Here is a 12,999-nt window from a genome sequence, read left to right as displayed (position 1 = left end):
GCTCACTTCATTAGAGTTTAAGCGTCCAACAGGGAGCCTGCACTGCTTTTCACATCACACACATCACACACACCACCTGCGATTCCCATTACACACTACACACACACTGCTCAACACACACACCTCATATAACACAACAGTGTTCTGCATACGCACTCTGTGTGTACATACATGCTACATTAACTACAATGCAAATCATTTTTAGGCTCACGCATTCAGTCCACTGACTGCAGAGCGCAGATATCATTTGCACAAACGGTTCTGTAACATACATTCATTTTGAGCTGAACATGTCAGCAGTACCTGCTGTCCTGTAAGAACATACAGGCCATGATTTTTACAGTTTATTAGAATTTTTTCCTTTGTGTTTGCTGTGTAATGATATGAGAACATTCAGAAGATGTAGAAACCATGGATAAGTGAACACCCCCCCCCCCATCCTCTTCAGAGAACACACTTAAATACAGTATTTTTCTGCTAAAGCACAATTTTATTTGCTGAATTTAACATGTTAGAAAAGAACAAAACATAAAATTTTAAATATGCCATAAATTGTACACTTTTAATGTTTTTTTAATATGTTAAATCCAGCAAATAAACAGTAAATGTGCATTAAAATGTGCAGACATGTGCTTTCTATGGAGGATGTGTTACTTATTTTCACAAAAAAAACAAAATATGTTATTTGATCAGAGGCGCCCAAACTTTTGCCTACCACTGTATGCATTAAGGCAGCCTATTGGAGAAATAGTGCAGTATATATAGTGTATGGTGAGCAGTGAATCGGTTAAATTGGAATTCTACTGATTTTACAAATTATTTGCATAATTGTTAAGATGTAAACGAAGTCAGAGTGGTTTAATGACAAATCTGTCAGAACTGTTCACAGTGGTGGTGATAGGAACCAGATGTCCAGAGCTTTTAATGCCTCTAAAATCTCTCTCACAACTGTTAATGACTGTGCCGAATACAAAGTTTTAGTGTTGAGATTAGGTTTTGACCTAAAATGTATTTTCTAACTGTCACTCATGAGGTACATGCAAGACATTGTAAGGCAAAACAATCCAAAAGAAGACATGTTTTTTATATTTACCACTATTTTACCATTTCATTACATATAAACACTCATGTAGGCTTACTGGTCATCTTAGATGCCAAATAAAATGGCTGTATTTGTGTTGTATCACCACCAGAGTCTGTAAGTTTCACTACAGAGAATCAATTCATATCAAACCCACTCAAAATGACTTTGTTTACATCTCAACCACTGAATTATGCAGAATTTTTTTAAAAAATTGGTGGAACTGCCCTTTAATAAGAGAAGCATTCTCCAAACACAGCAACAATCCAGTTGACTTGTTACAGGCTCCGCCCAAAAATGCATTCTTTTGTAGCAGCTGTTGTGCTTTACGAAACCCCATCTGACATAATGAGAAACTGTAGGAAATGATTTGCTTCATTACACAGTTTCAGTTTAAATGCTTCGCTGCCGAACTGGACAACGAAACAGGATTTGCCTATTCCAGCCAGAATTTCATTTTAGCCTGCTTACAGGTTTGAAGGGGCCAGTCAGCATGCATTATGTCCCTGAGACATCGCTACAGTGAAGTGACCACTAACCTACTTCACTGTACGTTAAGAATTATCCACCCATTAGCAGTAACCAAAGTAAAGCACATTTTTGAATATTAAACTCAACATATGATTGCTGACCTGGCCTTTAACTGGCTAATGTAAGTAACTATAACAAATGAAAGCACTAGGTGTAAATGTCAAGGGCAAACGATTGAAGGTTGTTCTGTTGCTGTCATTTTTTCGCAGTACTGAACTTTTTATCATGGTTAACTACTATGTTCTAGGTAGAAAGGCTGTTGGATACAAATGTTCTGTGCCTTACTGCAAGACTGGTAGTAGTACATGACAAACAGCAGCACACAGCCATTTTAATCCTGCCATGGTGACAGCACAGACGATGACCAAAGGAGAGCTTTGTTAGTCTCTTTCATATCTTTAAGGTGGAAAAAAGTCCAGAGGATACATTAACTCTGTGTCCTTGTGCATGAACATTTTGTTTTCATTTTCGTTTTCATTAGCACTGGATAACTTTTTTTAAAGGGTCCATATCATGGAAAACCAAATTTACCTCTCTTTTTTTAAGTAAAGGAGTTTTAAGTAATACGTAGACAGTGTTAAAGTTTCAAAACGTACCATTTTTAATAAATAAATTGCAAACACAGGCTGTTTTGTATTCATTGTTTTTGTGATGTCAGAAGAACCAACTCACTTATTTGTATAGCCCACGGTTTATATCCACCCATTCCGCTTACAGCTGTTTAGCCACACCCATTAATATTATATTATAAGTTATAAGGAGTGTTTGAGCTCTGAGAGCTTTTTGAGGCCCAAAACAGGTCAGCCAATCAGATCAGAACTCATTTATTAAAACATGTTAAAATGAATGAGGACCATTTTAGGTACGTAAGTGGACCTTGAGGAAAAATTAAGCAGAAGAAAAATGTAGAACATGGGCTCTTTAATAGTCAACTGCAGGTAGGGGCTGCCTTCCAAATGGTGGGGCTGCAGCTACTCCTCTGGCCTATTCTCACAGTGAGACATGTTACACACACACAAACACACACAAGATAATATCATTTAAAATTAATAACACCTTCTGTACGTAGGCATGTTGAGAGAAACTGAGCTGTGCACTCGACAGTTGCTACAAAAGATTACATCTGTGGGCGAAGCATTGATAAATCAATTACCCTCCACTTATTAGAACTTTTTTCTTTGCGTAGTGCACACAGTCGCACACACACACACACTTACTGTGTGCTGTATAGTGATATGAGTGCATTCAGAGTTTTTGTGTAGCTGTAGAAACGCTGGAACACAGAGCCACTTCAAAACACACCAACTGACTTCCATTTATTAGAACTTTTTCCATGGTGAGTGCTGTATAGTGATATCAGTATAGTCAGCGTCCAGGCTCGGGGGCTGCTGTGTTGTCATAGAATCCCTGGAACACAGTGCCCGAGGCACCAATTGACCTCCATTCGTCTGAACTTTCTCTTTACTTTGGTGCTGTATAGTGATATGGGTGCATTCAGCGTTCAGGCTTGAGGGCTGCTGTGTTGTAGAAAACCCAGAACGCACATCCGCACAGATAAACACACAATTGACCTCCATTTATTTGAACTTTCCCCTCGTTGTGCACGGTATAGTGATATGAGTACATTCAGTCTCCAGGCCTGAGGGCTACTGTGTTGTCATAGAAACCTGGAACACACGCACACACATAGATACACACAAAATTAACCTCCATTTACTGCGCACGCATGACACACCATGGCTGGGTCTCTGACGGACTCGTGCTTGTTTGTGCGTCCCTCATATGACTTGAGTTGGGCTTCTCCATTGACTCCACTGATTGCCCTCACTGCATAGCTTCCATTGTCTAAAAAACATACAAATGGACAAGAGTCCCATAGAAATGGACTTTCACGTGAGCCTTCACACAGTCACAGGTGGGTGCTTTTGCTCACTGGTCACACTGGTCACACTGGCCATGCTGGTGGGCGGGGGGAAGGGGGACTGTAGAGGCCTATAAGCCCCCTGTGTCGGGTCCAGAAAGGCCGGGGCTGGAGAAACTGGGTGGGCGTAGCCAATATATTGTGGGTGCAGGAACTGCCCTTGGTGGGGCAGGATTTGAGTGGCCTGCTGGCAGTTGAGCACCGAGAAGTTGGTGGGCATGTTGACGTAGACGCTGGCGTCAGGGGGCAGGCAGCAAGAGGCCTGCGCTCGCAACAGAGGGGCGGGGCCAGGGCGGGGGATGGCAGGCGGACCCATGGAGCTGGTGGGAGGGGCTGATGAGCTGGAGGATGTGGCCGTGCTGGACTGGCGGGAGGAGGAGCCGCGGGACGTGCCGGCCATCATGGGGATGGTCTCCAGGAGACGCCCTCCAGATCCGCCCCCTGAACCTCCGGAGCCGGACGCTGGCTCCTGTTTAGGCCGCAGGCAGCGACAGCAGCACACGGCGATCACTGAGCCAATTAACACGAATGCTACGAAGACTGAGCCCACGATCAGGAAGGGCACGTAGATGGGCACTGTGGAAAGAGGGAGAGCAAAAACGGTGATGTTAATTAATTTTGTGAAACAAAACGAAAGGATATATTTATAGGCTTATATTTCACACATGTTGTTCTTCTACTTAAAAAGTCCATCTTAACATTTGTGTCTTACTTCAGTCATGCATAAACAGCCATTTTTACATGACCTCACGGTCCATGTAAATTTGTTATCTAAAATTAATCTGAAAAAATACATGAGAGATTGAGGAATAGTGTGTGGCACTAGCTGTATGGCAAGAAAAGCTGAACTGGCTTTAGTTTATGCAAATTAGAAGAAGCAGTCACGTAGTGCTGACCAATCAGGCAAAAGCAATGCGCCAGTTTGGATTACTCTACTGAACTGGTTCAAAGTCAGAGCTGAAAACACAATAGACTAAAATGCTTTTGCTTTGAATGACCCTATACCTTAAATATGTTTATTTTATTAAAATAAATGATTGAACATTCCCCTTTATCACTGATGTTACAATAATAACGCCTCTGGAACTTTACCAGTAACAAATTTAGTTAATCTTGAGCAGAACTCAAACATGCAATGAAGCGATTTTTACAGCATGTCAACACTTTACAAAATGCGCCTTGTTGTGTTATCTAACTTTACAATGTATCAAACTTAATGCTGCATTTGAGGGAATTTGCTATTCTGATTTCACTTAGCATCCGGTTTTTCATCCAGCTTTTTAAAGTTCAGTGTGCAAAATCAATACTCTGTTGTTTAACGTGAGGTGACCACATTGGTCAGTAATGTCAGTGTAATCCAAATAAACAGTCTGGTTTGGACTCTTGCTGTAACATGTGTAGTGCCCCAGAATTGTATGAAACAAGTTTTATTTTGAGAAACCTTGTGAGTTTTGCATTCCCGTCTATGAGACTATAGCAAAGGCAAACAAACATGAATGTCATGGTTAAAGCTATGCATGCCCCTTTCCACTGCCACATTTTTTCACTGAGGCATGGTGCAGTTTATTTAGGTTGCTATCTGCACGTTTATAGCCAACTACAGTTTAAAGAAATAGATTATTTGAGCAGGAATGCGTGTCATTAGATCCCGTCATGAACAGACAAGAATGAAGTGAGTAATATTTGAAACAGTGTGTGTGTGTTATTTGTTAGTGAATACTCATCACAGTATCCTGGGAAAGTTACTACAGTGCTGTTTTAGCTTGCCAGCACATTAGTTGCAATTATGTTTTCATTGTCACTGTACACCTGTTGCAATTGTCCATTAATTGCCGTGGGGTAAATAATACTGAAATATAATCTGTGTTACTGAGGACTTATGCGGCCCTCACATCCACAGAGACAACAAGTGTGTGGTGTGTAGCCTGAAACCTTGCTAATCTGAAACAACGCAGAAAAGCAAAGGTGTGAAAGGAGAGTTCTGTCCCACCCCGTCGAGTAAAGAGACGAGGGTATCTGGTTGCACAGTCACACCTTTGAAGTTCGGCATGATCCTCAGATCAGGGGGGCAGAATGCACACTGGTCAACGTGAGACGGCCAAATGAAAAGAGACAGAGAGGGAGAGTGAAGAGATGTGTTGCTGATGTGGCCCCAGGGGGCCCTGGGCCCTCATTAGCAGTTATTAACAGTGTTTTGATCAGCTCTAATCCACCGCCACCAGCTGCGACCTCTCTGCCCTTGCTGTCTGTGTGTGGGTGCCCACAAATGCTCCTAAGTTGACCTCTCTAACAAAGTAGTCCCCCACATCTTCACTGGTAGCAGCACCATTTTCAGTATGAAATTATACTTTGGTGAAAAAAATAAAATCAACATAAATTTTTCCACAAAAATGTAGTTAATCAGCAAAGACATGTTTGACGTTATTAGAAATGTGCTTTCAGAATCAGCCAAGAAACAGCAGACTGTTGCCCCGAGCGCACAATCTGCAGTCTGCCGATTTGTTATTTTTATTTTGGTTGATCTGTGTTGCAGATTTATGATATAAAATGAAAGCCAGGTGCACTCAAGCTGTATTTGAATGCTGCTACACCTGTATCAAAATGTTTATTTGGTATTGGAGTCATTTATGCATGACATATTGTGCTAATTGTCTTCTTTTAGAAAACTGTTTTCTTCCATTTCCAAGGAAAAATGCCAGTTTGGCCTAGTCAAGAGCAAATAATGTTATTTATATTGCTATACTGGCTTATAAAAAGTACTGGAACATGATGGTATGTTTCATTCCTGCTGAAAAAAAACAGCTTAGAGTGGCATAAATTCAGTGCTGGTCTAAGCAGGTTTTTACAGGTCTAGTGCTGACCTGGTGCTGGTTTAGCTGGACACTCAGCATGGTCATGCTGGTTGACCAGTATAGCAGCATCCAAACACAACATGTTATGCTGGTTTTGGTGGTAAGCAGCATCACAGCTTCTTTTGCTGCTGACCAGCACACCAGCAACCAAAGCATAACATACTGTCGCTGTCCAAAGAAAAACAAGCATCTCCAAAATGGTAAGTTTGGTAAGGAGAGGGTAAAAATGTTCTTTACTTTCAATGTAAGTTGCTGTAAATAGATATTAATCAATGCAGTTTTGGAGCATTTCTATTGGTCCATTTATCATGAAATTTTCACACAATGTAAAGGGCAGCTACTCAGATGATGTAGAAAGGTAAAAAATCAACAAAAATGGAGATGTTTTGGAGTGGTTCAAATGAACATCCTGGTTTTTGTAGTGACCAGTTATGCTGGTTTTTCTAGTAGTGACGTGTTCATTTAGCCAACACAGTGGGAGTTTGGGTTAAAAAGGTCAATAAAATATTAGCCAAAAAAAGCCCATTGGCCAATTGTAAGAAACCAGAATCATTCATAAACACTCACAATATGTGCATCCCTAAATGATATCTATAAAGACTTTTACACACAGCTGAAGACAGTAGTAGAAGCCATTTTGAGGCCTTACTTTTGTCTGTACTTTTATCTATGATCTGTTATAAGATGAGAATATTTAATACAACCACAATCTACTGAGATTACTAAGATCGACATGGTTTGAAGCGAGTGTGTGATGATTTAGGCATGCAATTAGCACAATGCTAATTTGTGGTTATAAGCTTCCATCATTTGTCAGCTACATTAGCCTGGTCGCTTCAAGGCAAAACTAAAACTAATCAAACTTCAGACACCGAACATGCCTTGGCTGAATTTGCGTTAAGGGGAAAACTGCATAAAATTAATATTTTGCTAAGGTATCACTATAACTTACATGACTCGGCCTAATGTATAATCAGTAGAGGCATATCACCAATTATACCCATGTAAATAGCATTTACAGTTAATGGAATCAACTTGTAGTCTTAGCGGAACACGTGTCCTGTTTCTGTTTCGCACTGGAACATGTGCATTAGAGGGAATGGAGTTCATCCTTCAGCGCTTATTGTTAAAACAGTGGGACATTCTGTAAAGCAGGGACATTTGACCCCAGAGTGGTGCGCATGGAGTTTGCTGGCAAATAGGGATTATGAGTGGCAATTTATGGGGGCCAGGTTCGCTGTCCTCAAATGTGAAACACAATAGGTAACTTGTTATATTGTTATATTAAAGCGATCTCTGTAGATCTATTGCTCCCAAGTGAAATTACTCATTTTCCAGTCAACCTAATCCACGGTGTATTAAGGTAAAGCTTAGTCATAACAATGAGAGACTTGGAACACCTCACTGGTTGTTGATGCTGAGGCATGCACTCTGGGATCTGCACTTTATTAAGCCGGTTTTGGCACAAGTCAAAAAGACACTACACTTAAATAGTGAAGTGAAAAGCAAGGTTTTTTTACACTGATGTGCCTTGGTAAAGCAGGATGTTAGCTTTGCTGTTCTTAGCCTACTTGTATCTCCTTAAAAGGTATAGTCTTATGACATGAGTGCACACCTGTTACATTTTTTTGTTCAAATGCAACCAGCCGTCTAGAGTTTGTCCCGGGCCAGACTGCAGCTGTCTTCTGTTTCCTCTTGCTTATACTCCATTGCAGCCACTATTAGCTTTACTAGCTTTGCTAGCTCAAATGTCTCAAGACTGTTTAAACTAGGTTTGGATTTTTGAGTGGGTGGATTCGGTCAGTTTTTGCAAACCCTTGTAAGAAACTTAAGATGTCCACTATAGTTTCTATAGTTTTCTCTTTCTGATGACAGGCTTTTTTCACAGTTAACCGTGTTAGCTTGCTAGCGCAGATTTCTCAAAGCTGTTCAGCTAGATTTGGATTTTGGGGGGGGGGGTTTGCTCAGTTTTTGCAAACCCTTGTAAGAAACTTAAGTGTCCGCTGTGCTTTTTAGTTTTTTCGTACTGATATCTTTCTTCATTTCACTCTTCACCTTGTTAGCGTGTTAGCTCAGATTTCTCAAGGTTGATCAACTAGGCTTGAATTTGGAGGTGAGAGGCGAGGGGGGGTGTTTTTCCCAGTCTTTTCAAATCCTTGCAATGAAACTTAAGCTGACCACTGTGCTTCACTACATTTTTTCTTTTTTCTACTGATATCTAACTTTGTAACAGGCTAATCCCCCTGTTTAAGGATATGAAGGTGAACTGTGTGGTTCGTATCACGATCCACAGACTGTAGAGGTGGGCACACAAAAATGGCTTTTTTTTCCTCTGCTTTTAGGAATACAAAGTCTTTTGTGAACTCTTCTGGTTGCCAGGATTGCTCCGGATTGTGATAAGCACTCAGAAAGGCCCAAAATGAGACCTCCAGACCAGACAACCATTTTTTACGGTGATCACATGGAAAGCCATTTTTTTTGTTGGGACTCCTGCTGTTTAAAGTACTCCAATGAAAATGTGTTTTTGGGATTTAAGAAATGATGCATAACACAAAGGGGGAGAGAGGGGGGTTTTGTATTCATGAGGCTCCAGCAGTGGGGGCTGTGGGGATCTGGTCAAGTCCAAACCTGATCCACAGGTTTGTTGAGAGGGGGGGTGTGAGATTTGTGCATGAGTGCAGTAGCAGCAGCGGCAGCCAGGGTAACATGCACATTACCGCGAGAACAAACAGGGCTATTTATAACCCCGCACAGGAACAATCTGCCATTTGTGAGCTGAGTGGCCCGCTTTGCTTTATAGGGTACCCATGAACCCAAAAGCAGCTGCGACAGCCAATTCAAATACATGTACCCTTAAAATCATACACCCTATAAGAAAAGGATGATTGGGAACTGCTTTTATTTTCTCTCCCTTGGAACTCCATACCTGGCTGCTTTCTATTCTGTTTAAAATAGTGTTTCTTATTTAAAATAGAATCAAACTCACTTGAGTTTAATTGAAATAACTGTTGGGCCTGAGGACTGAGGAAAGACAACCAATTTCACCAACTATAGAAGATCACAACATAAATACAGTGCAATGAAAGAATACAAGAAGAAAAGAATTTTAAAGAACTTTTTTAAAAAAAAGATCTTACAGGGTGGATTCAGGTATTATGGGTCATAAAGGGACAGTGAGGTAGACAGTATGGGACATTGTGTTAGATCATGACCCTGCTGTATATCACACCTCTATAACATGGCACTGCTGTATTTCACTGCTATAACATGGCACTGCTGTATGTCACCGCTATAACATGGCACTGCTGTATGACACTGCTATAACATGGCACTGCTACAACATGACAATGCTGTATTACACTGCTACAACATGGCAATGCTGTATTACACTGCTACAACATGGCAATGCTGTATTACACTGCTATAACATGGCAATGCTGTATGTCACTGCTATAACATGGCATTGCTATTTTACACTGCTACAACATGGCACTGCTATATTACAATGCTATAACATGGCACTGCTGTATAACACTGCTATAACGTGACACTGCTATCTTACACTGCTACAACATGGCAATGCTGTATTACACTGCTACAACATGGCAATGCTGAATTACACTGCTATAACATGGCAATGCTGTATGTCACTGCTATGACATGGCATTGCTATTTTACACTGCTACAACATGGCACTGCTATATTACAATGCTATAACATGGCACTGCTGTATGACACTGCTATAACATGCCACTGCTGTATATGACACTGCTATATAACGCACTGCTGTATTTTACTACTATAACACGGCACTGCTGTATATCTCTCCTATATGTGGCACGGCTGTATATCACACTGCTATAACATGGCACTGCTGTATAACACTGCAATAACATGACACTGCTATATTAAACTGGTACAACATGGCACTGCTACATTACACTGCTATAACATGGCACTGCTGTATGACACTGCAATAACATGGCACTGCTATATTAAACTGGTACAACATGGCACTGCTACATTACACTGCTATAACATGGCACTGCTGTATGACACTGCAATAACATGACACTGCTATATTAAACTGGTACAACATGGCACTGCTACATGACACTGCTATAACATGGCAGTACTGTATAACACTGCTATAACATGGCACTGCTGTATGACACTACTATAACATGGTACTGCTATATGACTGCTATAACATGGTACTGCTGTATGTAACAGCTACAAGATGGCACTGCTCTGTGTACGTCACTGCTATAACATGGCACTGCTGTATGTACATCACTGCTATTACACGGCACTGCTGTATGACACTGCTATAACACGGCACTGCTGTATGTACGTCACTGCTATTACATGGCACTGCTATAAGACTGCTACAACATGGCACTGCTGTATGTACATCACTGCTATTACATGGCACTGCTATATGACTGCTATTACATGGCACTGCTATATGACTGCTATTACATGGCACTGCTATATGACTGCTATAACACTGCACTTCTATATGACTACTATAATATGGCACTGCTGTATGTACGTCACTGCTATTACATGGCACTGCTATATGACTGCTATAACATGGCACTTCTATATGACTACTATAACGTGGCACTGCTGTATATTACACGGCTATAACTTGGCACTGCTATAACATGGCACTACTGCATACAGCACTGCTGTACATGACACTGTTATAATATGGCACTGCTGTTTAACAAGGCAAATGCCACTGCTGTACGTGCCACTGATGGCATTACTTGGCCTTGTTATAACATGGCACTGGTAGCATGGTACTAACAAAACTTGGCACTACTGTATAACTGCCAGTACTATAAGATGGCATTGTTAAAACATGGCACTGTTATAAGTTCATACACAGCACACTTGGACATGCCACCACTTTAAGACAGCACTACCATGACACATGGTGAATGGTGTATATTCCACTTGTTGGTTATTAGATGACACTGCTACATGGCACACGTTGCTGCTGTGAGCAGCATGATTCAGACAAAGAAGCACTTTTGGCCTCTATCACATGGAAACAATGACAACAATGACTCCCAGTGTTTACCTGCGCCTGTGTTTTTGTCCTCCTTGCCACCTTGCCCGGCTCCCTGGCCGGGCTGCTGCTCGTCCTCGCAGCTACCCTGGTCCAGCCGGGCCTCGGTGCTGGAGCAGCAGTAGCGCAGCTCACACTGGCCGCAGCAGATGATGGCCTCCGCGCCGTCGAAGCGCTCCGGGCAGGGGAAGCCGTCCCTCCACACGCCCTGGGAGTCTCTCCAGGCATGGCAGTACTCCCCGCTCGCCTTTACGTTTAGACTGGTCAACAGTGTCCAAGCCACGGCCAGGGCCATGGGGAAGCCCCTGCCCTGCATGCTGCCACCGCTCTGAGAGACCCTCTGTGCAACAAAAACGTCCCTTTCAGACCAGCCAATTGGCTAAATTGGTAAATAAATGAGATTAAGAGCGGACGGGCTGCTGAGTGGAGTCGAGCCAAGAGGTTTAAGAATGTCATTTGACAGAGAAATTCAATTAGGCAGATCCACCAGCGCGCGCAGCCGCGCCAAAGTTTTGCCAAAGTCTCGCAGCAGCTTCTCTTCAATTTGAATGAAATGTTGAGACGTATTCAAGCCGATAAATGCCTAAGTGGATTTTTTTCGGCAAGGAAGAAAGAAAGTGGGAAAAAACCCAACATCTAACGCGCCTATTAGAAAGTTTAGGGACCTGAGGCAAAGTTGTGCATCAAACCCGGTTCATGCTGAAGCGAGGCAGTCAGTCCATGTCCGCTGAAAAATAGCCTTCACTTCTCAAATATCTTCCCCAGAGATACGGCGAAACCAACACTGACTCCGCATGTAATCCATCCCTCGCATGGCTTCTCACGAAATCCCTTTATTTTCGACCAGACAAGCAAGTTGGGTTGTTTTTTCTATTTTTTCTCTCCTCTCTCACTAATCCATGTCATGCGCTTATTACCTCCTCAGAAGTTCCTCCATTCAAACTGCAGACAAGTCGCAAACAATCACTGCAGCAGCATATGTCTGATTTGTTTCAGACTTGTTCCCCCTCAAGTGTCATCTACCCTACAGAAGCTGAAGATGTCCCCCTCCTCCTTCTCTGAGGGCATTTCTGACATCCTTTCCCAGCTCCAGGAGGTATTAAGCTACCCATTTAGCAGCGCTTGCGCAGTGGCCAACTACTTTACCACTTTTTTAAACCTTTTTTTTCTTCTGGACTTTTTACAACTCTCTGCCCCTGTTTGCCAGCGCTAACTAGCAAGTGTCATCAGTTATAGCGTCTCTTCTGTAGCGCAGGAGCCGCCATGCGGTGGTCTTGCGAATCTCAGTGTGTCCAAAAACAGGTGGGGAAACCGATGGTTGTTTCTTAACATACCTGTATTCGAAAAGCCCCGCCCCTCCAGCGCTAGGATTGGCTATTTGAGCCTCGAGTTCTAGAACGATAGAGTGCTGGTCTCTGCTTGTGTGTAAAAACATGTAGCCAATCATAGGGCAGGGGGCGGGGCTTTATCGACACATGATTTGTCAATTACTGCTGATAGTTCTGAGCATTTTACTTAAAAATTGGCACTTAAA

General features: G+C 42.1%; 1 protein-coding gene across 1 annotated transcript; it reads right to left on the bottom strand.

Moving 5' to 3' along the window:
• Positions 1–3,212: 3,212 nt before the first annotated feature.
• On the bottom strand, positions 3,213–12,667 carry LOC118799140 (protein shisa-2). The gene is made up of 2 exons (XM_036558858.1): positions 11,478–12,667; positions 3,213–4,109 (listed from the first exon to the last, which is right to left on the bottom strand). Exons 1-2 carry the CDS (start codon positions 11,779–11,781, stop codon positions 3,514–3,516), a joined length of 900 nt encoding a protein of 299 aa, XP_036414751.1. The 5' UTR covers positions 11,782–12,667; the 3' UTR covers positions 3,213–3,513.
• Positions 12,668–12,999: the final 332 nt, after the last annotated feature.

The sequence above is a fragment of the Colossoma macropomum genome, unplaced genomic scaffold, assembly GCF_904425465.1.
Source record: "Colossoma macropomum unplaced genomic scaffold, Colossoma_macropomum, whole genome shotgun sequence".
NCBI lineage: Eukaryota > Metazoa > Chordata > Actinopteri > Characiformes > Serrasalmidae > Colossoma > Colossoma macropomum.
This window is presented reverse-complemented; position numbering and strand designations above follow the sequence as displayed.

Excerpts from the sequence above, each read along its gene's own strand:
- LOC118799140 (XM_036558858.1), bottom strand. The coding sequence starts at position 11,781 with ATGCAGGGCAGGGGCTTCCCCATGGCCCTGGCCGTGGCTTGGACACTG. Across the intron at positions 4,110-11,477 it reads GGACAAAAACACAGGCGCAG|TGCCCATCTACGTGCCCTTC; the intron begins GTAAACACTGGG and ends CTCTTTCCACAG.